At 33.8% G+C, this 25,207-nt stretch overlaps 1 protein-coding gene across 34 annotated transcripts in view; it reads left to right on the top strand.

Moving 5' to 3' along the window:
• RIMS2 (regulating synaptic membrane exocytosis 2) overlaps positions 1–25,207 on the top strand; it is a 792,768-nt gene that overhangs the window by 316,099 nt on the left and 451,462 nt on the right. For 10 of the 34 annotated variants that reach the window (XM_010354537.2, XM_030937600.1, XM_030937586.1 and 7 more), the window contains exon 1: positions 10,068–10,477. The exons of 18 other annotated variants lie outside the window; for them this stretch is intronic. In XM_010354537.2, the coding sequence (XP_010352839.1) occupies positions 10,356–10,477 (122 nt within the window). In that variant the 5' untranslated portion in view covers positions 10,068–10,355. Of the gene's footprint in view, positions 1–162; positions 205–10,067; positions 10,478–25,207 lie in introns of those variants that run through there. 6 more of the 34 variants (XM_010354522.1, XM_030937601.1, XM_030937605.1 and 3 more) reach the window with 3 other exon arrangements.

Raw genomic sequence — 25,207 nt, forward strand, 5'->3', positions numbered from 1 at the left:
TCTTTGATTTTGCCATAATCAATGTCATCTCTTGATCTTTGTATATCTTTGTATATGAGTATTTCATATCTGGAATACTCCTTTGTCCCACTTTTGGCTTGGCCAATGCTTATCATTTGGTGTTTTTCATTTTGAATCTATTTTTGTTGTTTGTTTGTATAGGAAAACTTCCTATGAACTTCTGAACTCCAAGACTATTTCAAGGTAACCTATTATTACAAGTTTTCTTAACATTTCTAATCTGAATTCTCAATAACACATATAATTTCTTAGTCTCTGTCTTCCCTGCTATACTACAGATAAAAACTCCTGTAAGGGCTGGATGGTGTTCTCCCTATTTCCTTTTTCCTTTTCTTTTCCTCTTCTTCCCTCCTCCCTCCACTCCTTTTTCTTTCTTTCCTGCTCTAGTACTTAGAAAAGTACTTCTGATACTTTAGTCAGTATTTAAATACTTGTTGAGTGAATGAGTGAATTTTGAACAGTGATTTATTCTCCCAATACCTGCATAAAGCACAATACCTTGAATTGCTGTAACCTTAAGATTCACCACCTTTGGCTGAGGACTGGAATTCAGACTGAGGGCACCATCGAGTGGGGAGGCGCCATCCTCAAGTGGCTTTGTAATCAGCACATATTACTGATGAAAGGATATGAGTAGACTTAGAGGACTGTGGAGGCATATTTGGTATGCCTGGTACTTGCACATTTATAGGAGGTCATTTAGCAGGAAGCTGACATCCTGCTAAATACAGGTAGGGTAAAAAATCCAGGGAAATTTGAGATATTAGTCTTGATGTAATCCCTTTTGTAACTAAAGCACGATGGAGCAGAAGGCATTTGGGATTCAGCATAAAATTTTGAAGGAACTTTGTAAGTCAGATAATCTTAGCTTGTGCATAATTCAGTCTTCCTTTATACAAATCCCTTATGTCCTCTTCTTGAATACATTCAAGGGCAGCAAGGTGGAACATAACAGCAATTGCTTGAGCCTTTGTCACAGGACTAATTCTAACCAGTTCACTCTTCAGTAGCTCTCCAAAGACTTCTGCCTATATTGGAATAGAAAAAAATGTTCCCATTAGAATCACCATTAATATTGCCTCTAAGCTGAGCCTCCTTAGAGGCAATTGTATTAGTTCTAGTGGCTTCCTGGGCTGTGCTGACAAGGAAGGTGGGCAGGGAAAGATAAAAAAGAAAGAAAGGAGAAGGGAGGCAATGAAAGAGTCAGCCAAGTACCTTCCAACTCACTGTTTCCCATTGACACTCAATCAGTGGCAAGCAGCTAGTCAGTACTTGCAGCGTATTTAACTGAATGTATTATGTAGCTGGCAGTGACAATATATTCTAGTTTATGAGAAATGTTCTGTCATATGCAAGTTCTAGTGAAAACAAAGTACTTTAAACTTTATTGTTATATCTTTATGTAGATATTTTTTCTTCAGTGTTGAACCTAATGATGTCCTTTAAAATCCTAATGTTCTTAAAACTTCTAAGGCACTTTTTTCTGACAGCCAATGTCAAAGTGAAACAAATATTTGTATTTATAGAATAGGTAGCCTTTGGGAGAAAAGATCCCTCACCGCCTTTTGTTCATAGTGTAATGAGTAGAGAGAGGAATTATATAAAAGAAAGGAATTATGAATGGGCACTCTTGGAGGCCAATATTATTCCATAGTATTTCATTTGTTCACATATTTTGCTGAAACACTTTTAATAGTTGTGCCAATGATTACTATTTCTAATATCTTATTTAATAACAATGTGCACTCAATATTTGTTTCTCGAGGAATCTAGGTGCACTTGGAAGTTACTAGGTAACAGGTGACTTGTAGAGGCAGTTTGCAAGTTTAGGTGTGAGTCCTTGAAATCCCAGGGCTATAAATATTCCTTATATTGTTGGCTCTTGGTGAATGTAACTATTGGAGATGGAGTTGAAGCTTATTTATGTTGATATAGCTCCCTGAAATTGTAATGTTGCTTTCAGTGGTTCTCTTGTTAGTTACCAAGGAAATACATACTTGGAACTAGCAGTCCTAACTCTGAAAGATTTTCCAAATTGTTTTTTCAGGGATCTTGGTCCTTTTTCTTTTAATTGGTAGAATCTCCAGGTGTCACTCTGGACATTCTCATTGTGGAGCTTAAATCTAGGTTTGGTACTCTATAACTAACTCTTGTATTCAACAAGAAAGATATTTCTGCTGTTGCCAGCTTTTATTTTTATTTAATTAAATTAATTAATTTACTTTTGAGTTGGAATCTTACTCTGTCACCCAGGCTGGAGTGCAGTGGCACGATCTTGGCTTACTGCAACCTCTGCCAGCTGGGTTCAAGTGATCCTCCTGGCTCAGCCTCCCAAGTAGCTGGGATTACAGGCACCCACCACCACACCTGGCTAATTTTTTGTATTTTTGATAGAGACGGGGTTTCACCATGTTGGCCAGGCTGGTCTGGAAATCCTGGCCTCAGGTGATCCACCCACCTCGGCCTCCCAGAGTACTGGGATTACAGACATGGGCCACCACGCCCAGCTGTTGCCAGGTTTTAGGTGTTGGAACTGCTCTCGCAAAACCTGCTTTTGTACTGGATTATTAAAGCAACCTAGTAATACTTTTGAGAATAATGCCCCTCAAACCAAAGCAGAGTAGGATTAGCCCTTACACTTCTGGCTTAGAAAGAAGAGTGAGAGAGATCACAATTATGGTGCGGCTTCACACATTTGTGGTGGCTTTCACCATGCTTCCCCTTTCTTTTTTGAATTAGATGCCAGAAACTGTTGTGTTATTAGTCTGTTCTGCAGCAATGGTCAGAATTATCGATAGATACAGGGTTAAGTCCCTAAGCAATGCTATAAAATGTTTTTGTACATCAGAAAACAACATGTTTTTTTCAGCTGGCCATCAACAAATTTTTAAAACTTATGAAAACTGATGTAACAATTTTGGACTGTTTCCTGATTTTTATCTGAAATTTTATGAGTAGAAATGTACTAGTCATCTTTAGATTTGTAGTGTGGTTATTTAGGTCTAGGCTGTTCTTCCTTTCTTCCATTCCTGAGTGTACTGTATGGTTCATCCTAAGTTGAAGCATAGATCAAATTATTACATTATTATTATTATTATTATTTTTGAGATGTAGTTTCGCTCTTGTCTCCCAGGCTTGAGTGCAATGGCACGATCTTGGCTCACTGTGCAATCTCCACACACTGCGCGATCTCGGCATACACCTCCACCTCTCGGGTTCAAGCAATTTTCCTGCCTCACCCTCCCAAGTAGCTGGGATTATAGGCGCATGCCACTATACCTGGCTAATTTTTGTATTTTTAGTAGAGGCGAGGTTTCATCATGCTTCCCCTTTCTTGTGAATTAAATGCCAGAAACTGTTGTGTTATTAGCCTGTTCTGCAGCAATGGTCAGAATGTCGGCCAGGCTGATCGCGAACTCCTGACCTCAGGTGATCTGCCTGCCTTGGCCTCCCAAAGTGTTGCGATAACAGGCGTGAGCTACCGTGCCCGGACCAAATTACCTTTTTTGAATGCCTTCTTCTTCCTCCTTTTGTTAGGAATTCCATCATCTGCCTTTTTTCTTATATGTTATCCCTGAGGTCAATTGTTCTATGATCAGTGCCTCAGGGAAATACAGAATACTTTACAACAGAGTACTTTAATGTGCAAAATATATGAAGATACTGTTTTCAAAATGTTTGTCTTTGGACTATCTTTCTTATAACCCTTAGATTTTTATCAGTCGGATGCTTCAAGTAGTTAGTGGAACAAGAATAATGCAATGGAAGAGAGAATGCAGTTGTTTCAATTATATAGTTGGGACTACAGATACAAATTTTAAGAAAAGGAAAAATTCCTTTAGCATTTCAGGGATTTTTGTTATAGATTATACATGGTGTATATCTTATGATTTTAATGATTCATTAACTTTATTTAGTTATTTGTTTATTTTCATGTGTGGAATATTTTAATAGAAATGCTTTGGTACTCTTAAAAATTAAAACTAAACCCAGCCTGTAAAATCTAAGTGTGTCATGAATTATCGTGGCTTATCAGGTTAGAGACTTGTGTTGTTTTTAATTCAAGAGCATAACTTTCCAATTTTGATTCTTTTATTTAATTTTTGAGTTGGTGTTAACTTTCTTAAGATATTTAGCTTAGCCACTAGGCATTTATAAACCAAGATTCTTAAATAATTTTAATTTAAGAATTTACACTTCTTTTTTTTCTTATTTATTTATTTTTATTATACTTTAAGTTCTAAGGTACATATGCACAAAGTACAGGTTTGTTACATATGTATACATGTGTCATGTTGGTGTGCTGCACCCATTAACTCGTCATTTCCGTTCGGTGTATCTCCTAATGCTATCCCTCCCACCTGCCCCCACCCCATGACAGGCCCCAGTATGTGATGTTCCCCACCCTGTATCCAAGTGTTCTCAATTTTCAATTCCCACCTATGAGTGAGAACATGCAGTGTTTGGTTTTCTGTCCTTGCGACAGTTTGCTCAGAATGATGGTTTCCAGCTTCATCCATGTCCCTACAAAGGACATGAACTCATCCATTTTTATGGTGCATAGTATTCCATGGTGTATATGTGCCGCATTTTCTTAATTCAGTCTATCTTTGATGGACATTTGGGTTGGTTCCAGGTCTTTGCTATTGTGAATAGTGCCACAAAAAACATAAGTGTGCATGTGTCTTTATAGCAGCATGATTTATAATCCTTTGGGTGTATACCCAGTAATGGGATGAAAAAAGGAACATGCATTCGTATGTTCATTGCAGCACTACTCACAATAGTAAAGACATTGCATCCATCTAAATGCCCATCAATGGTAGACTGCATAAAAAAAAAGTGGTACATATAAGGAATGGAATACTATGCAGCAATGAAAAAGAACAAGATCATGTTTTTTTGGAGGAACATGGATGGAGCTAGAGGTCATTATTCTTAGCAAACTGATACAGGAACAGAAAGCCAAATACTGTATGTTCTCACTTATGAGTGGGAGCTACATGATGAGAACACGTGGACACATAGAGGGGAACAACAGACACTGTGGCCCATTGGAGGGTGCAGGCTAGGAGGAGGGAGAGGTTCAGGAAAAATAATTAATAAGTACTATGCTTGATATCTGGATGATGAAATAATCTGTACAACAAACCTCCATGACACAAATTTACCTATGTAACGTACCTACACATGTACCCCTAAACTTAAAAGTTAAAAAAAACTTAAAAAGAAAAACAAAAGAATTTACACTTCAAATATTTTTGAGGATGATGTAAAGAAGTTAGTGCTGAGTTTTGGTTTCTCTTGTCATTTGGATGTTTCATAGTACTAATTACACAATTTGAGTTATTACAGAATTTTAGGAACTTACTGTTTAAGAAGGAGAAGTCAGGCACAGTGGCCCACACCTGTAATCTTAACACTTTGGGAGGCTGAGGAGGGAGGATTGATTGAGGCCAGGAGTTCAAGACTCACCTGGGCAACATAGTGAGACCCCCCATATCTACAAGAAAATAAAAAATTATTCAGGCATGATGGTGCACACCTATAGTCTTAGCTACATGGGAGGCCAAAGCGAGAGGATCAGCTGAACCCAGGAGTTCGGGGTTACACCCAGGTGACACAGCAAGACGCTGTCTCAAAAAATATATATCTATACCTATATCTATATTGATATAGAAGGGGAGAAACCATTGCTAATGATACAGCTAATCACATGAAAGCTAATAATCTACTATTTTATTTACTTGAGCATTGCTAAAGAAAAGTTCATGGGCCAACATCATATTTAATATGTGATGGTTAATGATTGTATTATAATTTTAGAGTTCTCCACTGTTTGTAAATTAAATTTTGAGCTTTACTTGTGGCTAGTGTATCAAAAAGTATAAATAAAAAAATTTGTCATGTTCTTACCCAGAAATAATCAATATTATCATTTTGGTTTATATTGTTGCAGTGTGCTCTCAGATTTTGAACATTTAAAAACCTTCTGAGATATACTACTAAATATTTATTAAAATGTTGTACCAATGTACACTCCTACCAATAAATATGGTATGAGACTGTGCATTTTTTGATCCTCTGGTCAATATTTTGTCAATTTAATAGGAAAAATACATTACCTTATTATTTTTATTTGCATTCTTTTGATTGCTTTTAGATTGAACTTATTCAAGTGTTGATTAGTTTTTTAGATATCTTCTGTCATGAATTGCCTTGCTTCCAAAAGTTCCTTAACACATCTTCTGTTAGAACTCTTATTATCACTGTCATTTCCAGTGAGACACTAAAAATTCTAATAGAACATACATAGAGAAAGCAATTGCCATCATCTATACCATTTGTAAGAGTTAATGTCTCTCTGCTGGACTCAATGTAAATATGGAGCTGATGCTTGGAAGTCCTTTTGAGTTTATCTAATTTTTCTGGAAAAGGATAATCATAAGCCCGACATCCTATCAGCATTAACGGATAGAAGGATAGAGACTTGGACAAGGAAAATATAAATATTTGTCAAATGAGTAAGTGTGATAAATAAAAGATACTTGAGCGTAATTATTAGAATTCAGATACCAGTAATTTGATTCCCTAAATAGTTCATAGTGAGTTTACTTCCAAACACTTTATAATTTATAAAATGCATTGGTACTTACGAGATTTTAATACAGTAATTTCAGTATGAGGTGATATAGCTTATTTTATATTTGGTAAAACCATCACTCAGATACATAAAGTAAATATGCTGAGGTAATATAGCTAGTTTGGGTTGGGGTCAGTACTTAAAACCAGGCTGCCTGACGCCAAATACAGTGTTCTTTCTGTTCTGACAGAAGTCTCCAGTATTTATGTTACATGTGAACCTGCACTATATTGAAAATTTAAAACAAACATTATCTGTAAACATTCTTTGTAATATTCAGGATATCCATAACAAATTACAAAGTCCATTAAAAGCACAATGTTTTTGATTGCAAATATTGGTTACTCCTGTGTTTATGACCCTTATAAGATGATGTGGCAGACTAAAAATAAATAAGCAAAAAAACCCTGTAGAAACTGAGAACCAAATGAAGTCCTGAGGTGGTTTCCTATCCTGTCTATGTATGTTATTGAAAAAGAATTAACTTTTTGTTAACATGTAGGCATCCATTTATTCAATAAATGTTTAATGAACTGCCTACTCTGTACTAGGCACTATGCTTGATGAGTGACACAAGAGTGCAGGACTTAAACTCATGGAATTGAGGGTAAAAGATATTAAACATTTTTTTCAAGTAAATATATAGTCACACATATCAAATGCTGTGAAGAATGAGCACAGGGTATAATGAGAATGCATAATAGGGGACCTAATTTAGGTCAGAGAAAGTCTTTCTAAAGGAGGGACATTTGAGCCCTTAAGGATGAGTAGGAGCAGGTTAAAGGGTGGTAATGGAGAAGGAAGGTGGAAGAAATCATTTCTGGGATACTGAGGGAACTAGAAGAAAGCTGCTCGGTAGTATGGGTGTTGTATAGTGAGAGCTGGAAAAATAAGTCTCCGAGGAAGGCAGTTGATATATCATTGACTCTTTCAAATGAGTCATTTTTAAGTCTCTTTCTAGTGTTTACATTACTTAGACCACTTTGATGCTTTTTCTATGACTTGGTCTTCATACGCAATTTTGAAATATAAAAGAAACCTTTTTAATAACAAATGTTGTTTTGCAGTATGATCACCTTCTTACTTAGTAGACTTGTTTCTAAAGGGCTTCTGATTATTGATAAAAATTAAATCTATTTAAAAGGGGAGACTTTAAATTTTTTCCCATCACAGATAGTATGAGCTGTGAAATTGACTTGAAAATAAGAATTTTTAAAATGTTTGTTTACGCTTGTAGAAATTGACCTTTCATAGATGTGAAAAGTCAACTCATAATCAGAGGCTTAAAAATTAAAGCACATCAGGTTGCTTCTGCTTGAGGTAAATGGAAGAAGCCCATTTAAAGTTACTTGTGAGTTAAAACATTTGAGATATTTGCTGTAACTAAAATACCTTTGATTAGGACACTGACAGGTAGTTTTCCTATTCATCTATCGAAATTGGCCATTTTACAATAGGTGTGCATGTGTGTGTGTGTGTGTGTGTGTGTATGTGTACATGTGCACATGTGTGTACATGTGTAAAAAAATAGAATCATAGGGAGGGAGCATAGAAAATGGAGTCCAAAGCAAAGACTCCAAAAGCAAAAAAATATAAATTTTTTTGAAAAAAAATTCAAAATATGTTTGCTATCTTTTATAAATTATGTGATATTTAATTCAATACAGCTTCAGGCCAGGCACAGTGGCTCACGCCTGTAATCCCAGCACTTTGGGAGGCCAGGCTGGGTGGATCACTTGAGGTCAGGAGTTTGAGACCAGCCTGGCCAATATGGTGAAAGCCTGTCTCCACTGAAAATACAAAATTAGCTGGGCGTGGTGGCACACTCCTGTAATCCCAGCTACTCAGGAGGCTGAGGCAGAATTGCTTGAACCCGGGAGGCAGATGTTGCGGTGAGCACCACTGCATTCCAGCCTGGGTGACAATGAGTGACACTGTCTCCAAAAAAAAAAAAAAAAAAAAAAATTCATTAATTTAAAAATAAATAAATAAAGCCTCAGTTTCTTTTCATCCATAAAATGAGAGTGGCATTAGCACATACAATGTTTTCTGGATATTAAAAAATAAATTTGGAAGTGCTTTATAAACTGAAAATACTTTATGATTTTTAGGCATGTATGTGTGTTTGACAAATAGATTTGTGTATGCCTGTAAAAATCTGAAATAATAAATAATATTGAAGTAATAAAATAATAAACTGAAATAATAAAATAGGGACATTCTTAGTTGAGAAGAAACCCATAATTGAACATCTTGTTTTTAAAAATGGTTGTTTAAAAATTTATATTATTACATGTTTAATTTGTGTTGTTCTTTTGTGACATGATTATGCCAAAAAAGAATTCATAGCTTTTAAAAACTTAATGTATTTAAATGTCTGTTTATTGATAGTGTGTGGAAAAGGATAAAAAGGCAATGAGTTGAGGTAAAAAGGGCAAAAAGGGCTGGATCTACTAAAGAAATGTCAAAGGTTAGGAGCTATTAAAAGTCAATAAGTATACTAAACATCTCTGTAAGTGAGTTGATATTTAAAATTTGGCTTACACACTAGTTTTAGAGATCTGTTATAGAAAGATAGCTGCCCTTTGGTATAGGATAACCTAAATGTTTATCAGAAACAGAATTATTCAATGATAATAGATGATGATGGGGTGGCTTTCCAAGACCGTAGGAGCCCTCAGGAAACATTTTCTTCTACAAAATACTATGACCACCATTATTGAAATAAATTAGTAATAACTGATGAAGTGTCTCCGGCCTTGACTGTAGGGATTTTCCTCCGCTTGGATTTGGAGAGAAGTTTTAATTTAGTGTGTGGTGTTTGGGTGAATTTTAATTGATAAGCTATCTTTTTTTCCTAAAATTATGTGAATAACCATGTAGTCACTATGTATATAGCCTTTAGAAAGGAACTAGATTCAACATTATCCACTTTGCTTTAAAAATAAATAAATGGAGAAATTTTAAAATGAGAAATTAAAACACCTAAGTACATGTTTTCCAAATGTACTTCTCTTAGAAGCACGGCATTTTAAATGCAGATGATAAATGCTCTATTGTTGATCATATTTTCATTGCTTCATGACATCAAAAGAAGAATCTACGACTTATTTTTAGAGTGTTCTGGTCCTTTGCAGCAGCTTGCACGTTGAAGAGATACACTCTGTTGCTGGAGTTATTTGTTTTTCAGGAAAAGAGAAAAGGGTTGGGGAAATGCATGATTTCTCTTATTCTTACCCAGTAGTAGCATTGAGAAGATACCTTGTTCCCATTTTTATTACTTCTGATATTTTATTGCTGGCAGCCAGATGTGCTAAAACTCCTGACGACAGCATCTATTCATTGCGTGTTTTTAATAGGCTTAGAGAAATATGAGTAGAGTACATGAGAGCAGCTCAGCTTCACACTTCAGCTGGGAATGCCCAAAAAGCTTACTGCTGTTTAGAATTCTTGCTACAGTCAGGAGAAAGCCGAAAGCTGCACGGGTACTGAATCTCTTACAACTGAATTAGAAGAATAATGACTGTACAATTAACTATCAACCTCTGTTCATTTAAGCACAGTTTTTACAGAGCTCAGGAGAAATATGGAACTTGATTGGCATGTTTTTATTTGATGGTGTCAGCAAATAGATGATTTTAAAGACAGGTGGTAGAGAAAAATAAGAGAAGGGGGAAAAAAAAGAAAGAAAATGCAATTTGAGACATTGCGCCAGGTCTGCAATTCTGTTTTATCTCATTTTCATGGGGTTTTTTCATCCCCACCAAATATCTTACAAAATGAGCTTTTTGGACAAACACTGAACAATGCAAGGTGAGTAGAGCTAAACTCTATTTTCTTTTAATATTGTTGTTTTCAGAATAATAATCTTATGTGCCTGTAAAAATTGTTTTGTATTAAAGTGCTAGTATTACAAAGGTGTTGTCTTTTTACTGTAAATTTAAAATTTTACGTAGCATTCTTAATTTGATTTTAAGAAGGAAAATAAGCTTACTTCAAAGCAGAAAAAGCATCTTAAATTTAACTAGCTTGACCTCTGAAACGTAATACAGATATCAGGCTGTTTCATTATTTTGTTTTCTAAATACGTAAAATGACTTAAAAATGCCAGATAGATGTTTTCTTTGTGATCATGGCAGTGATTACATTGCATATATAAGGATGGGGCCATATAATCATATGTGATTTGGTTGAAAATGTGAATTAGCAATCGTGCATGCTCCTGTGAAACATGTGGTAGATGTTTTCTAGGTTTAAGAGATTTCTCTATGCAGGGTAGCTCGATAATCACTTTTAAACAAGATATATTGTGGAACTGCGAATAATGCTTTGCATTAGGTCGGCTAATTTGGCAGGATTCTTTGTTATAAATTCCTATTGCTTTTTCAACCTGATCATTTTCCTGTGGTGAAGCCTGTTAAATTATGAACATATCTTTCAGATGGTTTCTCTGGCTTACACTAAAAGATATTCTATTAAAGAATGCTTTTGGAATGCAGTTTTATCACCCAGTTCTTTGCTCATTTAAGTTGTTTGGCTTTTGACAATTTCTCATGTTACATACTTAGTATAAAAAAGACCCCATTTTAACTAAATATATGTGGAAAAGACTGAGAAAGAAATTCTGTGAACATGGCAATGTACTGAAACCTTCTGGAAACTGATGGGGAACTAATAGTGCATAAAACATTGAATGGTTTTACTCGTCTCTTCTTTTTAGTATCTCTGCACAATGTGAGGCATCCTGTTTTGGAGATTTAAAAAATACCTGTTATACAATATGTATCTTAATTTAGCAAATGAAAACAAGGCTTTTAAAATTTGTTGGCATTTAAAATGTTTACTGATGATAAATATATTTACAACCTTTACTTTGAATATGGGATAACATATCTATTTCTTATAAAATTTCACTTTCTTTCCTCAATCCAGTTTTATTCAATAAATGAATTGGATTTTGTTTATATTTTATCTTGAGACTAATTAAAAACATAAAACAGTATATGAAATGTTAGGATATGCTAAATTGGATATCTATATTTTAAGATGCTTTTTTCCTTTTTTAAAGTAATACATCAGTTTAGTGTCTATAATTTATGAAAAAATATCTATTTTATGTTATATTTAAATTAAAAAGCAAGTATGGCTTTCTAAAAATTTCCATGTCCTGAAGCTACCAGAGTTTTAGGATTTGTACTCATCCTTTATAAACCTTTTCCTTGTTTTAATTCCATCTTTTTTTTAATGCTAAGAATTTATGTGTAAACTTATTAATATTAGGGTTTAGGTATAGAAATTATGCTATTAACAGCATAGTAAAGAATTGGTTTTAAAGTAAGTATTATTAATTTAAAAATCTGAAAATAACTATTTTTTGAGGAAATTGTGTGCATCCCTATCACTGTGTACTTGCTTTGGCTTCAAGTTTCTTTTATTGTTGGCATGCCTCTAATTTCAGTAAGAGCCTTTAAAGCTGTCATTAAAATCTGGACTTTTATGCTGCTGCCCTTAAACATTAGACTATGAAGTTTTTAATAATCCTATATGACCAATATGGTTTAACTTATATTGATTATTATCTAAAATTATCCCAAACTACCAATTAATCAATAAAGAATTTATCTTGCTTTAGGGGAAAAAATCCCTGCCTTTATATGTCCTTAACTTATTAGTCTTTAAAAATCATGTGACCTTATATCACAAATACATCTATGCATCTTCATAAATGATCAGCTACTTGATTTACTTTTAAGATCAATCAAAAAGTTCTGCAAATAGTTATTGTTTTAGAAGTATGATGAGTGAAAAAATAAGTATATGAATTTTATGCTTCCACATATTTTAATTTTTTGGTTATTTTTTGTGTTCAGTTTAGATACAAGGGTCTTTTAAACCTTTTATTCTGCTTATATTCTTTTAAACAATATAAGTGCTTATGTATCCTGCATAGGTATTAACATTTTAGTTAACACTAAAGTGGAAAGTAAAGATATAGACTAAAAAATTATTCTTGAACAAAAATATCATGGAAGAAGAATGACCTGAATATGTCATCAAAATATCTCATATGCAAGAATTTAAATTTTTTTTCTGAATAATGGACCTTTCAATTAGACCTCTATGATCTTCTTAAGCATCAATTTAAGCATCAATTATATAACTATCACCTCTGGAAAGAACAGTGTTGGTTGTTAGTACATGAATAGTGATCATTTAATTGTTTGGAGTAGTTGACATGGAATATTCAGTATTTGTATTGTGACATTAACTATAATCTTTAAATTGATAGAAAAATAGCCATCAATTTGGACAATTAGATATTTTATTCTGAATTGCTTTCTAGTAGGGATTACTAGAATAGTACTATGCATCATCTGTAGACAATATATTATTAAAAGGGGGCCCTTTCAAGTAGTTTTTAAACTAAGACTTCTGTTTGGTAGCTAATCTTATTCTCAAATCTGCAACTCAACTTTCATTAGGATTTTAGATGGTGAGGCAGTTGACTTCTATGACATATTAGCAATAAAACATTAAAGGATGAAAACCTTCCGTAATAACTGCTCCAGAAAAATTTCCAAGTTCAATTTGTCAAAGGAGGAAAGATTTTTAAATCCACCAGTAATACTGTATGTGTCATAAGTCTCCCAACTGGAGATTAATATAGATTGTTAAGTGAATTCATTAAGTAATGATTAAATGAAATTTATCTATGAGTAATAATTATTAAAATATTTTAGACTAACTTTTTGTTGGAAACCGTACAGCACAAACCTTATTTTCATACTGAAAGTGTTTAGCTTATTCTCTTATTGTATGGTTCTTGAGTGCCATTTTAGTGCATGAAGGAGGCAGCAGGATTCTTTGTTCTTTTGCAGCTAAAATGAAACAACTGGAAGTCTAGCAAAAAAAAAAAATCGTCTTCATCCTGCATAAACTCACTTGACTCACTTAATAGGTTTTGATGAAATGCCACTTTAGTTTAATTTTTTGTTATCAAGTTTTCTCATTGTAAACTCTCTCAAGTGAAATTACTTAATCAGGACACAAAGATAATTGCTTTTATCATTAATAAAAAAGTCAAGTACTGAGTTCAATGTGAAATCTAATTTTTGTCAGCTTGTCTTTGGAAGCAAACATAAATATTGAGATGCTAGAAGATGTATTTTTTAGCATGGTTCACTGCATTGAGTTATCAATTGCTTTGGGCAATATTCAAATAAACATGCTAATGATGGCTATTTTTTGTGATAAAATTCATCCTCTAAGTTTTTCCATTTGCCAATTTTTAGCCATCCTTTTTATACAATAAAGAGATCTGTATTTTCCTCTAGATGTATTTCTTTGCCACTGAATGTGTGACAGTGAATTTGCTGTGCCTTCTGGCCACACAGGGGCATAATAGAACTGGAATTTATTTAGAGTAGATATTAAAAACAGTCTCTCCGTATACGTACAATGAAATATGCAGACTTTCATATTTAAAAGTAAGCAAAGAAAAAATATTAGTAGACTGAAGAATATTTGAATTTTTTTTTTTCAGTTACAAATAAGATAACCATATGATCCAGTTTGCCTGGAGTACTCCCAATTTATGCCTGCAGTCATCCAGTGATTATTATTAGTACTATTCTCTCTCAAAGGTGTTGCAATTTGAAAGTAAATTACAGGGCTACTCTAATTATAAAAGTGAAATATAAAGCTTAAATTCACTTAGTTTAAGTGGATTCTTTTCCATTGAAACATTGACACTTTTCTAAAACATTAATATTTTAAGTAAAATGTGATTTGCTAAATAAATGTTTATTTAGTATTATTTTTGGTCAGAAGTTCTAAGTTATTCCTGTAGCATTTATTATTGATTTGGTTTACAATCAAACCAGTAATTTGTGTTCAGGAATTTTGGCACAGATAATGATTCTTCATCATGGTACGTTAATGACTACTTTGACATTGAAAGAACAACATGCTTACTTTTCATAGTTCTCAGGGTGCTCTCTACACAGTGTGCTTTGTTTGGACTTGGTATGATTCCAGCACAACCGATTTTTCATATTGCAAGAAAAGTCTGTGTTACGAGTTATAAAGCACCCAGTCATCTAATATACACATTTTATGTACATATATATACTTTATTAAACATACATAATTGTGGTTATAAAATATTTTTATAACTATAACATTATTCATTATAGACATAAAAGCGTATAACACAATTATCTATTTAGACTTCTAATCAAAATGGCTTTTGATTTAGATATGTGTGTCATTAATATTTTCACAAGAATACCTGTGGACCTTAGCGATGTACTACAATTATTAGTATAGGTCCTTAATCTGACACTGATCTACAGTCTTTAAGCATTTTCTTTATTGAAAACAGTTTTATAAAGCTACTGCTTTTGGTGATGACTGACAGGTAAATGTTAACTCTACTTTTAAATTATCAACTTCTGTATGATCATAAAGGATTTTAAAAGTTGGAAATAATTACTAGTAAACTTCTTTAATTCTGGCGCTACTCACTAAATAGTAAAATGAATTCATTTCATGTGGGCTATAGGCTTTCTTCTTATCCGTCTATGAATTACTCACAAAAAATTCATGGCCCCAACAAAAGAATTCCACAATTTCAGTTTTGCTTTCAAATTTGAGAAATTGTAAGTATTTTAGAAAAATGTGTGAACATTTCTTATAGGGCAAAATAGAAAAACCCATTGCATGTTAAAAATTATAGTATCTTAAAATATGAGGGCTCTTTATTTTGCCTAGTATTTTTTAAACTATGCTTTCTGTTTTGGGCAGAGAACACTTTCAAGGTCTAACTCAATATGTAAAGCAGATAAAAGTAGAGCAACTCCGGTACAGAAAGTGGGATATGGGACCCATGTTTGGTTCTAAGAAACATATTTGGAGACTTTTTTATTCTACTGCTGTCATTTTACTCTTGAACAAACTAAAGTCCAGCTGCTTACTTAAACTCAGGACAGTTACTTATATGGCTTTAAACTTTTCATTTCATTGTAAGTCCTTTGAAATGTCAGACATAGAGTTAATGGAAAAGGACAAGGAAAACTGCTGCGTTTAAGTAAGGATTTATTTGTGCCTGATTTTTCTACTACACATTGTAGCTTTGTGTTGGGTAGTATTGAACATAGCAGTTATGCTCATATCTAGGGTCTGCTGCTTACTGGCTATGTGTTACTGGTAAAGTTGCTGTCCTAAGAACTCCTTGAGTTAGGGGCTACATATTTATTAATCTCTGAATTCCCACAGTTATATTCTTCACACTCCTTCCCAGTCAATACCCACTCCCCTCAGCCTCCAGAACCAACTGTTGTACTGCTTTTCCCCACTAGTGTAGATTAGTTTTGCTTGTTCTGAAACTTCACATAATCAAATTTTATAGAAGCTGCTCTTTTTTGGTAAGGCACTTTACTCAGCATAATTTCATCTATTTATTTGTTTTTATTTTTATTTTTTGATGTGATCTCACTCTGTTACCCAGACTGGAGTGCAGTGGCGTGATCTCGGCTCATGACAACCTCCCCTAAGCTCAAGTGATCCTCCCACTTTAGCCTCCTGAGAAGCTGGGACCACAGGCAATGTGCTACCATGCCTAGCTAATTTTTTTTTTGGTAGAGATAGGGTTTCACCATGTTGCCCAGGCTGGTCTCAAGACCCTGAGCTCAGGCGATCCACCTGCCTCACCTCCCAAAGTGCAGGGATTACAGACATGAGCCACTGCCCCTGGCCTACTCAGCATAGTTTTAAAACATTCATTCATATTGTGGTGTGTGTGAGTAGTTTTTTCCTTTTCATTGCTGAATAGTATTTCTTTTTATGAATATACCACACTTTCACGTAAGTCTTTTTGTGGTCATCTATTTTTATTTCTCTTGGGCAAATAACTAAAAGAGAAATTTGTGGATCATAGGGTGGATGTATGTTTAGTTTCATAATGCCACATCATTTTTAAAATCACATTTAAATGATACTTATCTACAGTTTTTAAGTATTTTCTTTATTGAAAGAAGTTTTAGACTCCCACCAACAATGATTGAAGGTTTTGGTGATGCCATATGCTTTCCAACATTTGGTGATACAGGTTTTTAATTTTTATCATTCTGGTGAGTTTATAGTGGCATCTTCTTATGATAATTTTATTATATTTGCCTCATGACTAACAACTCCAAGAACTTTTTCATACTGTTGTTGGCTATTTGTGTATCCTTCTTTGTAAAGTGTCCAATATTTTTAAAATTAGGCTGTGTTTTTATTAAATTCACTAGTAAGTGAATGTGTGTATATATATATATATATATATATATAATGTATGTTTTCTCCCATTCTGTGGTTTGCCTGTTTATTTTCTTAACAATGCCTTTTGATGAGCAGAAGTTTTAATTCCAATAAAATGTGATTTACTAATTGTCTCCCCTTGTGGTTTTTATTTTCTGTTTGCTCTCTAAAAATCCTTGTTAACCCTTAAGTCAGGAAACTGTCTTTCTCTGTATCTTCCAGAAGCTTGAGTTTTAGATTTTTGGTTAACATGTATGATCCATCATAAATTAATTTTGTGCATATAGTGTGAGGTAGGGGTCAAGATTAATATTTTTTTCTGGATGGATATCCAGTTATTTCATTACCATTTGCTGAAAAGGCTTAAAGGTTTCTATTCCTCATTGGATGGATTTGTCACATTTGTAGAAAATTGAATAGTTGTACAAGCATGGTTCTATTTCTGATCTGTGTAATACGCCAGTCTTACTTTTTGTAATCTTGATGTCAGGCAGTGTTAATCCTCCACCTTTGTTCTTTTTGTCCAATAGGTTAGATAGTGCAGGTCTTCTGCATATATATATTTCAAATATATATATATTTGAGATATGGTCTCTCTCTGTCACCCAGTGGTGTGATCGTAGCTCATGGCAGCCTCCAACTCCTGGACTCAAGTGACCCTTCTTCCTCAGCCTCCCAGTAGCTAGAACTATTTTTGTAGAATTTTGTAGAGACAAAACTTTTTTTTTTTTTTTTTTGTCTTGCTATATTGCCCGGGATATTCTGGAACTCCTGGCTTCAGGCTATCTGCTATACTTCTGCCTTGGCCTCCCGAAGCACTGGGATTACAGGCATGAGCCACCATGCCCAGCCTCATATATTTTTTATAATCACTTTGTTAATTTTGATTTGAAAAGTTTGCTGGGATTAAATCTCGGATTGCAATGTATTTTTGTAGATTGATTTGGAGAGAAATAACATCTTAACATTGAATCTTCCAGTGTTGTATCTCTTCATTTATTTAGGTCTCCTTAAATTTATCCAAACAATGTTTCATAGTTTTTAGAGATCTTGTATGACTTTGTGATAATTTCCATATTTTAAGTTTTTTATCTCATTATAAATGGAATTCTTTTTAAAATTTCAATATCTAGTTGTTTGATGCTAGTATATTAAAATCTAACTTATTTTTAATATTAACCTTTTATCTTTTAACTTTTTCAAATTCACTTACTAGTTCTAATAGTTGCTTTGTAGATTTGTTATGCTATTCCTTGTAAACAATCATATCATTTGCAGAGACAGTTTTATTTCTTTTCTAGTATTTATGCTTTTTATTTTTTTATTGCCATATTATAATGCATACAACCAACAGTATAATGTCAAACAGAAGTTGTGAAGTCTCTTTGTTAAATAATAGTTTTTTTTAAAAAAAATCACAAATGGGCCAGGCGCGGTGACTCACGCCTGTGATCCCAACACTTTGAGAGGCCGAGGCAGGCAGATCAAGAGGTCAGGAGTTCGAGTCCAGCCTGACCAACATGGTGAAACCCCGTCTCTACTAAAAATACAAAAATTAGCCGGGCATGGTGGTGTGTGCCTGTAATCCTAACTACTCAGGAGACTGAGGCAGGAGAATCACTTGAACCCAGGAGGCGGAGGTTGCAGTGAGCCGAGATCGCGTCACTTAAATTCTTTTTTTTTTTTTTTATTGTATATGCCTGCTGTTTATTATTATTATTTTTTTTATTATACTTTAAGTTCTAGGGTACATGTGCATAACGTGCAGGTTTGTTACATATGTATACTTGTGCCATGTTGGTGTGCTGCACCCATCAACTCATCAGCACCCATCAGGTCATCATTTATATCATGTATAACTCCCCAATGCAATTCCTCCCCCCCCCCATGATAGGCCCCAATGTGTGATGTTCCCCTTCCCGAGTTCAAGTTTCCTCATTGTTCAGTTCCCACCTATGAGTGAGAACATGCGGTGTTTGGTTTTCTCTTCTTGTGATAGTTTGCAAAAGAATTTAAGAATTTTAAGAATCGCGCCACTGCACTCCAGCCTGGGTGATAGAGTGAGACTCCATCTCAAAAAAAAAAAAAAAAAAAAAAGGAATGGGTGTGCATTTTGTGAAGTGCTTTGTCTTCAGTAACTGAAATTATTACATAATTCTTATTCCTGATTCCATAATAATGCTAATTGTATAAGTTTAGTTTCTGAATATTAAACCAACTTTGCATTTCTGGGTTAAATACCACCTCATGGGATATTTTCCATGTTATATATTGCTGGTGTAGATTTTCTGTGATTTTCATAGGTTTTTTTTTAGCATTTATGTTCATGAGAGATTTTAGTTTTCTTAAGTTGAAATGTCCATGACAGGTTTGGGCATTGGGGTTATTTTGGTCTCATGAAATGAGTTTGGCATTTGCTTTTTCTCTACTGGATGAACAGTTGGTATCAAGATTGGTGTTATTTATTCCTTAAATATTTGATAGAATTCACCAGCAAAACCATCTGGACATAAAGTTTTCTGTATGTGAAAATTTTGATAAAGTATTCAATTTCTTTGGCTGCATGTATGTCTTCTTTTGAGATGTGTCTGCTCATGTGCTTTGCCTATGTTTTAATGGAGTTTTGGGTTTTTGCATGTTAATTTGTTTAAGTTCCTTATAGATTCTGGATATTAGACCTTTGTCAAATGCATAGTTTACAAATATTTTCTCCCATTCTGTAGGTGTCTGTTGATAATTTCTTTTGCCGTGCAGAGGCTCTCTAGTTTAATTAGGTCCCACTTGTCAATTTTTGGTTCAGTTGCAATTGCTTTTGGAGCCTTTATGTCATGAAATCTTTGCCAGGTCCTAGTCCAGAATGGTATTTTCTGTTTTTGTTTTTTTAAAGTTTTGGGTTTTACATTTATGTTTTTAATCCATGTTAAGTTGATTTTTGTAGGTGGTGAAAGGAAGGGGTCCAGATTCAATCTTCTGCATATGGCTAGCCAGTTATATCAGCACTATTTATTGAATATGGAGTCCCCTTTCCCCATTGCTTTTTTTGTCAACTTTGTTGAAGATCGGATGGTTGTAGTTGTGTGGCTTTATTTCTGGGTTCTGTAATCTGTTCTGTTGGACTTTATATTTGGTTTTGTACCGGTACCATGTTGTTTGGTTTAATGTAGTCTTGTAGTATAGTTTGAAGTTGGATAATGTGATGATGCCTCTAGCTTTGTTCTTTTTGCTAAGGATTGCTTTGGCTATTTGGGCTCTTTTTTGGTTCTATGTGAATTTAAGAATCTTTTTTTTTTCTTTTTTCTAATTTTGTGTAAAATACTGTTAATAGTTTAAAAAATGTTAAAACAGCTCTAATCATTAGAGAAATGCAAATCAGAAACCAGCATGAGATACCATCTACACCAGTCAGAATGGCTGTTATTAAAAAGTCAAAATAACAGATGCTGGCAAGGTTGTGGAGAAAAGAGAATGTTTATACACTGTTGTTAGGAACATAAATTTGTTGAGTCACTGGGGAAAGCAGTTTGGAGATTTCTCAACCCAGCAATCCCATTACTGGGTATATACCCAAAGGAATATAACTGTTCTACCATAAAGGCACATGCATGCATATGTTAATTGCAGCACTATTCGCAATAGAAAAAGCATAGAATCAATCCAGATGCCAATCAATAATAGACTGGATGAAGAAAATATACGTATACATCATGGAATATTATACAACCATAAAAAGTATGAGATTATGTCCTTTGCAGCAACATAGATCGAGTCGGAGGGCATTATCCTAATCAATTTAATGTGGGAACACAAAACCGAATACTGCATGTTCTCACTTACGAATCGGAGCTAAGCTTGAATACACATGGACACAAAGAAGGGAAGAGTAGACACTGGGGTCTACTTGCGGATGGAGGATAGGAGGAGAATGAGCATGGAAAAACTACCTATCAGGTACTATGCTCATTACATGGGTAATGAAATAGTGTCTATACCAGATCCCCAAGTAAAAAACCTACACATGTACCCCCAAACTGAAAATTAAAGTTGGAAAGAAAAAGGTAATAACAATATGATGACAAAAATAATACAAATTTTAAAAAGAATTCAATTTCTTTAAGATAAATAGGATTGATTAGATTTTCTGTTCAATCTTTCTCAATATGGTCAGTTATGTTTTTCAGTAAATTTTTATTTTTATTTAAGTTGACTAATTTGTTGTTATAAATTTCATATTTCTTTATATCTTGTTAATATCTGTGGATCTAATAGTGATGACCCTTGTTTTATTCTGATACTGTTATTTTGTGATGTGTGATCTTTCTCTCATTTGCATATCAGTTTACCTAGGAGTGTATCATCTTTTTTTTTTTATTTCGTTACTTTTCTCTCTTGTTTATCTACCATTTCAATGATTACTGTTCCTGCCTTAATTACTCCTTTTCTTCTACTTATTATGGATTTAATTTCCTCTTCTTTTTAAAGCTTCAGAAGGTGGAACTGTATGATTTCTTCTGATTCATGGATTATTTTAAAGTATGGTCATTTCTAAAGATTTAATTTAAAAATATCTTATTATTTTTTATGATAACATTTTATTCTGGTGAGAGAAATATCTTACTATTTTTTTATGATGACATTTTATTCTAGTGAGAGAACATACCTGTATAATCTCAATCAGTTTAAGATTATTGGTATTGGTTCTACTGCCCACTGTGAGGACTATCTTGAACATTCCACATGTATTTGAAAGGAATGGGATTCTGTACTTGCTGGATGTTGTGGTCTATAAATATCAATTATGTCACGATGTTTAATAGTATTGTTCAGATCTTATGTCTCAATGACTTTTTATCCTATTTTTTCTCTCAATTGCTGAAAGAAATGTGTTAAAAAATTTTAACTATGATTATAGAATTTATCATCTTTTTAATTCTGTCAGCTTTTGCTCTATGTGCCTTAAAGCTCTGTTACTGGATATCTACACATTTGTGATATTTATGTTTTATTTTATTTTATTTTTTTTTTCTTGAGACAGGGTCTTGCTCTGTTGCTCAGGCTGCAGTGCAGTGGTACAACCTTGGCTCACCGCAGCCTCATCTTTCCATGCTCAAGCAATCCTCCCACCTCAGCCTCCTGAGTAGCTGGGTCTACAGGTGCAAGCCACTGCACCTGGCTAATTTTGTTTATTTTTTATAGAGATGAGGTCTCACTGTGTTTCCCAGTCTGGTCTCAAACTCCTGAGCTCGAGTGATCCTCCTTCCTTGGCCTCCCAAAGTACTGGGATTACAGGCATCAGCCACCGTGCCTGGCCTATGTTTTCTTGATTAATTGACATTATAGGAAAAGCTTTGTGAAATGTTTCTCATTTCCTTGGTATTACTGTTTGTGTATAAGTCTTATTAATATTAATGTTTTTTTGTACTTGTTCTATGTTTATTCTTGGTTTACAGCATTTGCTCCCCCTTCCAAATATGAATAGTCAATGATTTTTTTAAAAGACTCATATCAAAGTAAAGAGAAAAGAGGTGAGAAGCCTCCTCATCTTTGACCTGCAAGAGGGCTTTTCTTTTCCTTCTATGTGGCTAATAACACACAGTGTCAGGGAACACTCATTGGAGAAAAACCAGTCGCAGAGTGACTCAAGGTCAGTGGTCCTTTCTAATTGTGTAACTCTGAATAGTCCAAGCCAGATCCTAGGCTTCACTGAGCACTGACCTCAACCAATTGGCCTACTCTGAACACAGAGGAGCTCCAGAGAATTTTCACACCTTGCTTTGCTTCCTTTGCTTTTTGCTTTCATAATGATATGAAATCTAATTTTTGTAAACTTGTCTTTGGTAGTTAATAGTATTAAATACCATTTTGGGGGCATCTTTTCTGGGCTTTGTCTTTTACATTAATTGCCGTTTTTTTTCTTTTCAAACCCTGCAAGGTGGTATTACAAGTTTCGTCATACCATTAAGAAAGTGAGGCTCAGGTAGAGTCCTGACCAGTGATTATTCTTTTGCTGAAATGGAAAACCCAACTAAAAATGGCTTAAGGAAAAATAGTATTTATCAGTTCACATAACTGAAAACAAAACAAAACAAAACAAAACAAAACTGATAGTACTAGTTTCAGCCTCAACTGGATCTATGGACTCACAAAAAGCCTCAGAGTCCTGTTTTTGTCTCATGGGTCTAACCCTTAGTTGAAGGTGGTCAGGGAGATCACTAGGATAGCTCAGCACCCTATGTCCTTTCCTTTTTATGTCTCAATAGTGAAAAATGCTCCTGTTACAAAAACAAAAACATCTTATTTGATATTAATATAACCATGTATGCATACTGTTTCTCTAGTGTGTCTTTTTCTAGTCATTAACTGTCAATGTATCTGTGGCTTTAATATGCAATGTATCTTTTATCACTTTAAGAGCATAATTGGCTCTTACTTTTTTCATCCACTTTGACAATTTTTGCCTTTTACATAGAGTATTTAGTTCATTAACATTTAATATAATTATTGATATATTTGAATTTAGGTATTTGTTTTATGGATTTTGTTCCACTTTTATTTTTGCTTCTTCCTGCCATATTTTTGAATTATATGACTACATTGTGGAACTCATTTTTTTTAACTTTTATTTTAAGTTCAGGGGTGCATGTGCAGATTTGTTACAGAGGTAAATTTGTGTCATGGGAGTTTGTTGTACAGATTATTTCATCATCTGGGTATTAAGCCTAGTACCCATTAGTTATTTTTTCTGATCCTCTCCCTCCTCCCACCCTCCACCCTCCAAAAGGCCCCAGTGTGTGTTGTTCCCCTCTATGTGTCCATGTGTTCTCATCGTTTAGCTCCTATTTTTAAGTGAGAACATGCAGTATTTGGTTTTCTGTTCCTGTATTAATTTGCTAAGGATATTAGCTTCCAGCTTATCCATGTCCCTGCAATAGACATGATCTCATTCTTTTTTTATGGCTGCAATTTTTTATTTATCTATTTGCTTATTAGCTACATATATTCTTTACCATTAGTTCTTATTGGTTGCACTTTCACAATCTATTTACAATCATTCACAATCTATTTAGTGTTTATATTGTGCCATTTTATGTGAAATACTTTAAATAGTCTTATGTATTTTAAACAAATCAAGAGAAATGAGTAGTCTTTTACATTTATTCACATATTCCTCATTTTAAGTTTCTTTTCTGAAGATGCAGATTTCCATCTGATAGACTTTTTCTTCAGCCTGGAGAACACCCTTTAGTATTACTTGAAATGCAGATATTCACATCTCCATTTGCTTTTACCTGAAAAAACCTTTACTTAGTCTTCATTCTTTATGAATATTTTTGGTGGAAATAGAATTCTATTGTTGACAGTCTTTTTTGTTTATTTTTAAATTTACGTTTCTGTAGTTTAAACTGGCCTTCATAAATTTTTGATGAGAAGTAAGTGGTTCATGATGACAAGTCATTGGCACTTGATAGTCTTTCTGTATTTAATTTGCTTTCTTTGGTTTCTTTCAAAAATTTATCTTTATCTTCTGTTTATAACAGTTTTGTTATGATATGCTTACATGTGTGTTTTTATTGGATTTATTTTGCTTGGGTTGGCTGTACTTTGTACGTGTATAAATTTATGCTCTGTTTTAAACCAAATTTTAATTTTTAACTTAATTTAATAAGTTTGGCCATTGTTGTAGCGTTTATTCTACGCTGTTTTCTATTTTTCTTTTGATTTCTCAGTTATTTGTATTTTAGACTTTTTATAGATTATCCCATCAGTTCTTGGAATTTTTTTCAACTTTTTTCTGTGTTCTTTAATTTTAAATTTTATGGATTTTATTTCTTTCAGAATCTCTTATCAAAGGCAAAGCTCATCTAGTGAATTATTAATTTCTAATGTTTTATATTTTGTTCTAAAATTTCCATTTGTTTCTTTTTTTATAGCCACTATATCTCTGTTGCGATATCCTATCTTTTTACTCATTTTGAGAATCTTACCTTTATTTCCTCAAGCATAGGTGTTATAGTGGCTTTAAAATCTTTTTCTACTAATTTTAATATCTGGGTTTATTATCTCACAGTCTTCATTCGTTGTTTTTTCTCTTGAGTGTGGATCTTGTTTTCCTATTTCCTAATATATCAGGTAAGTTTGAAGTGTATTTGGACATGACTGATAATGCTTTATAGGCTCTGATATTAGTTTGTCCCTCTGAAGGATGCTGATATTTGTTTGTTCGTTTGCTTGTTTATGTATTTA

This window comes from Rhinopithecus roxellana, chromosome 9, assembly GCF_007565055.1.
Source record: "Rhinopithecus roxellana isolate Shanxi Qingling chromosome 9, ASM756505v1, whole genome shotgun sequence".
NCBI classification, from domain to species: domain Eukaryota; kingdom Metazoa; phylum Chordata; class Mammalia; order Primates; family Cercopithecidae; genus Rhinopithecus; species Rhinopithecus roxellana.